The sequence below is a fragment of the Aplysia californica genome, unplaced genomic scaffold (genome assembly GCF_000002075.1).
Source record: "Aplysia californica isolate F4 #8 unplaced genomic scaffold, AplCal3.0 scaffold00213, whole genome shotgun sequence".
In the NCBI taxonomy this organism is placed as follows: Eukaryota; Metazoa; Mollusca; class Gastropoda; order Aplysiida; family Aplysiidae; genus Aplysia; species Aplysia californica.
The window spans coordinates 175,993-181,087 of NW_004797483.1; the positions used below are offsets into that span (position 1 = coordinate 175,993).

The following is a 5,095-nucleotide window of genomic DNA, read 5'->3' on the forward strand; positions in this document are numbered from 1 at the left end:
CTGGTAGTTTGAAGATACCTTGCAAAGTCCTTTCGCCTTTATGATCCCTCTTGTTAAAATAGCATCTTTTTGCCAAGGCATCTTTTTAGTTTTCTTACCGTCTTGATCAGTTAAATGTTAGTAAAACTGTACAGAGTTAGTGGGGAGAGAGAGAGAGATACTTTACTTTACTTTTCCTATCCTGTGGCCATCTGTGTTCTAGCCCTTTGGCCTGTCGATATGACAAAGAATAGAGAGAGAGATTGAGGGAAGGATAATTCTTTATATTATTGTAAAGCACTTTGAGCTCTTTCCTAGTGGAAATGCACTATATAAATGCAATTTATTGCTATCGGTATTATCTATTTTTCAGGGATGCTGTTTTTTTTGTTATTTCCATTGTTGTTTTTCCCCGCTATTTTGGGATTCGTCCGTTCTTAAATCCATTTTCCGTTCATTGGATCCATTCTCAATTAATCACGCAAAAATGGTTGTGCGGAAAACCGATTTTCTGTTTTGTTCCATATATGGACAGAGTGACACGAGGATCTATATTTTTAATCAACAGAAATACACTCGCTGAATCAAAATTAGTATATTCAACCTGATGTTTAGGTGCGATTTCAAATGTAGGCCAGGCCTAGTCTTACATACCCAGTCTCAAAAAAGATTTTCATTTATTTTTTACAAAAGTCGAGTGGCATCCCTGATTTTTCTGCCTTCCATGTTTTCCCCCCAGTATGTAAGCTATCACTATCATGCTTATGTGTTTCTGTTAGTCTTGGACAAACTACATAATATGTCTGTAATGTACATGTGTTTGCGTTGTGAATTCATTTTTGTTATCCTTTTATTCTGTCATCAGGCAGAGAGAGTGGCGAGTGAAGGAAGGTTGCAGGAAGCCATCGCTGCCCAACAGGAGCAGGCTCGCACACAGCTGGAGGCTCTCAGGGTAAGCTGATGTTTTATTGCAAAAAACTCCTCAAAAACAAACAAAAACAAAACAAACTCACTAACGTCGCTTCTATTTGTCATCCAATAAATAATTGTGGTTTAAAAGTAAAATGATACATAAATTTTGCTTTATTTTTGTTTGTGTTATTGTTTGTAGTGTGTTCTGAACAAAGAATAATGGGGTGTAAGCTCAACCAACAACTATTTTTATTTTTCTGTCGTCTCCAGGTGGATTACTCCCAGCAGCTGGAGGAGGAACGACAGAGTCATGAGGCAGCACTACGCACCGTCAGGGAGGAGGAGAAAGAACTCGCAAAGGTGGGAAAAAAAAGGACAATCAATGCCTGAGTGAATATACGATGCTAGCTACAACTTTTGTAATGTCTCTTGAATATATTTATTTGTCTTAATGATTATAAAAATGCTGAAGGAATAACAGCAGCTGTTCTCGTCTTTATATATTTATACTTTTGTGAACTCATTACAGTAGTCTCCGCCGAAAGGCACGGCACTGGGGAGGGCTCCTAGCGTGTGTTTATATGGAGCGTGCGTTTTCATGAATCAGAGTAAAGGGAGGAAGGGACACAGTCATCTCATTGCCTTGATATTTTAGACATCTCCCTTGAAGGGGGGGGGGGGTACTTTGGCCGATTATGTTATGACACGTGACTGTTTTGTGAAGGATTCCCCGACTGCGGTATACAAAGGCGTTGAATAGGTGGGTGGGGGGAGAGAAAGACAGGCTCAGTGTAATGGTATGCACCTTAAAATGTGGGGAACAGCCTAAGAGGAAACTGTTGGTGATAGTCATAGAGATGACTGCCCAGCCACGTGGCTTTCCTAGCGACCACCCCCGACTGAAATTCATGGACGACATCAGAATCATAGATTTCTACTTTCAGAGAAACCTTTATTTTGTGATTCGTTGAACAAGTACATTATAAATTCTTCGAGTGCAGCTGATTAGGTTTACTTGACTAATCTTTAATCCTGGTTTTCAAGGCTTTTCTTATATATGCAAGCTGTGCAGGTTGTCGTGGAAATTTCCCCTTGTAAAGCTTTACCTGTGGGCATGTTTTGCGGATCGAAGCTTGCGTTTAGAGGGAGTGACAGTGTGTTTGCAGTTTGCACGTCTAAATTAAATAGTAAAAAATCCGTCAGATGACGAAAGCGTGCGTTTGAGCGGAGCATGCTTTTGTATGGTGTGCGTTTGTGTGGAGACTACTGTTTATATTTATACTTTATGCACTAAAAAATGATGTTCTCAGCGAATTGATGCTGTTCCTAATGATTCGTTTTTTCTGTTAGAGACTGTTGTTTCAGTCAGCTTCCTAACAAAGAGTGATTGTTCTTGATCACCCCCACAGTTATACTACAACTCATAGTGCATCACAATTATTCTGTTGTAATGGATCTTTCATGCTTTTCAGGGGTCTGAAAGGTGCAGTGGTAGGTCCTTCTTTTCTGTGCCTTTTTCCGTTTCTGTCTCTCTGTCTTACTTTTCCCCTGCACTAAATGACTGTTACTATATCAATGTGCATCTTTTTACTCAAACTCAAAACTCAACTTTTGTGGTCTCTGTTTGTGATTTAGGAACAACTGTCGGAGTTAGGCAGAGAGGAGCGAGAACGGAGGAGGGAGGCGGTGCAGACAGCACTGTCAGAAGCCCGGCAGGACACACGGGCGTACATCGAGGAACAGAGACAGGTTAGTCCATTTTGGTGCTTGTGCTCTGCCTATGTGTTCACGAGAGTGTGTGTGTGTATGTGTGTGTGTGAGTGTGTATGGGATGTCCTTCATTTTGCCACAATAACTTGGTATTTGTTACCATCTTTTGTTGGGGGAGGGAGGGGGGTATCAGTATCCCTTTACAATCCAACAATCAATTATGCCTGTTAACCTCTTTTACAGGGAGAGGGGGCGGGGAGTTGATTTCAGTGTCGGTTTATAATCAAATTATATAGTCTTTTGCATTGTATATTGAACCCTTAGCTTCCCTGCTGGTACAAACGAAATGTCAAGTCAAGCGGTAGAGATCTACTTTTTTTCCAGGAACAGAATCGACAGAAATTACTTGTATGAAATAATTTTGTTCAATGCAGAATGATAATACAGTGGAATCCACTTATAACGAGTCCTGAAATAACGAGAAGTTTGTTATAAAGACACTATTCTAAAACCCAGTTTTTTTCCCTTCTTTATCTTTGTAAATAAAATACTGCTATAGCGCAATCAAACACAGGAGTCAATTTTAGCGGAATATAGCTGCTGCTGTGCGCAGCGCATAGGCCATTTATTCATATATGCAAAACCTTGCCGGTTGAGAAACTTGTTGGTTATCTTGCGAAACAAAGAACGTGTGCCAACAATGAAGGCTGGATCGAATGAGTGGGGAGAGTGTGACATGCACAGACAAGCAGAACGCATCGTGTGATAGGCCAGCCTAGTCTAGATTATCTAAGCCAACCCTGCCTCTCTCCGATGTGGGGATGGAGAGGTCTAGTGCTGTACTGTGATGGACGGAGTGAATGTGTGACGTGGGCGGGATGTAGTATGTTCCCTTTGTGCGCAAGCAGACGGAACGCACCACAAGGTGTGGTATGGTGGGGAACAACACAGTAGGCGAGTTAGCCTAGAGAACTTTCTTTCTGATCGCCAACACCGAGCTGTCAACATCGCTAGCGCTAGAGAAAGAAACTTGAATCGACTTTTGATCAAGTAGAACTTAAAGGTCATGTTGAACCAAATCATCATCAGGGGAGATTACAAAAAGAAATAAACTGAAAACCAGACTCATAGATTAGGCCTGCTTTACTATTTCCCTTGAATTTATTACTGGATGCCTTATAACGAGAATCTTGCTATAACAGACATTTGGCACCGGTCCCCTTCTTCTCGTTATAACAGGATTCCACTATATAAAAATGTTTTTTCGCCATTTAAAAGTGATTTGACCAACTGAATATTTTGTGTTGGGGATTTGAAAACACTGTGCCCCAAGTTTTAAATGAAAACTTTTATTGCAGATGTCCATAACATCCAACTCTCAGTTTTTTGCTGCAAAGTCATGAATGTAAAATGTCTTAAGTGCATATTTATACGGAGCATCGATAGGTTTTAACACCGCTGTCTCTGTTGCCAGGCACGTAAAGTAGGGACACCTGAAAATGTGCAGGAATTTACATTTTAAGAAACTGCCCAAATGATACTGCAGGTTCCATGCCACTGATTCCTTTAATGTGTCTTGATGCCTGAACACATTATTTTTCTTCTTTTTTTTTTAGTTTAGTTTTAGTAAAAGTTTTACGGCACTTTGAAATACAAATACAAGGAATAAAAGGGCCAAAGGTTAGAGGTTTTATGAGAGAATTACATACAAAGAAAGGGAGAGGTGAGGATGACCAATGTTTGATCAGAAAGAAGAAACGAAACACACGAGAGTGCCTACCAACGCCCACTTTTTTTCCTCAAAATTCGTCCAAAATTCAATGAATGTAACTTAATTTATTGAACCTTTTCCAGGCTGATGCCAGGGTGCGGAGGCGACATCTTGCAAGTCTTGACGTGTTTCTGGAGTCGTCACGGCAACAGATCGCTCTGCTCCTCGAGGCTGAGAGGCCAAGGGCCGATGATGCGGAGCAGAGACAAGAAGAGGAAAACAAAGATTCCTGAGGGATAAATGTAATGTTGAGTGGGGTACCGGTGGAGAATTATTGACTGTATAGTTCGAGCTGTTTTTGTGGTGTCTATGACTATGAGAGAGAGAGGGAGTTGATGTGAGCATGAAAAATATTGTAAAAATGTGATTGTTTTGAGATGAAGAGAGAGTATGTGTACACGATGCACATATGTGCGTATGTAAGTATCTGTGAATGAGTGAATGGAATGAGAAAAACATACAATGTTATGAGGGAAGACTTTGTTGCTTTCTTTCTTTCTTTCCCTTTTGAAAAAAAATATATATCTGGAGGAAAAAATATTTATTCTTGCTTGTTTTCAGGGACTGTCATAAAATACTTGTAGTTTTGAATCTCCAGCGTTTGTTGCGGAAGAGAATGAGCATTCTTTGTGAACAAACAGCATTTTACATTTTGTGTAGCTTCTTTTTCCTTGCAATACGGCGGGAATGGTGCATAATTAAAGGTATTCATGATGAAATTGA

At 40.3% G+C, this 5,095-nt stretch overlaps 1 protein-coding gene across 1 annotated transcript in view; it reads left to right on the plus strand.

Moving 5' to 3' along the window:
• LOC101849931 (coiled-coil domain-containing protein 91) overlaps nucleotides 1-5,095 on the plus strand; it is a 19,713-nt gene extending 14,618 nt beyond the window's left edge. Inside the window, exons 12-14 of the mRNA XM_005099428.3 lie at nucleotides 1,162-1,251; nucleotides 2,527-2,640; nucleotides 4,456-5,095. Coding sequence (XP_005099485.1) covers nucleotides 1,162-1,251; nucleotides 2,527-2,640; nucleotides 4,456-4,605 — 354 coding nt within the window. The 3' untranslated portion in view covers nucleotides 4,606-5,095. The remainder of the gene's footprint in view (nucleotides 1-1,161; nucleotides 1,252-2,526; nucleotides 2,641-4,455) is intronic.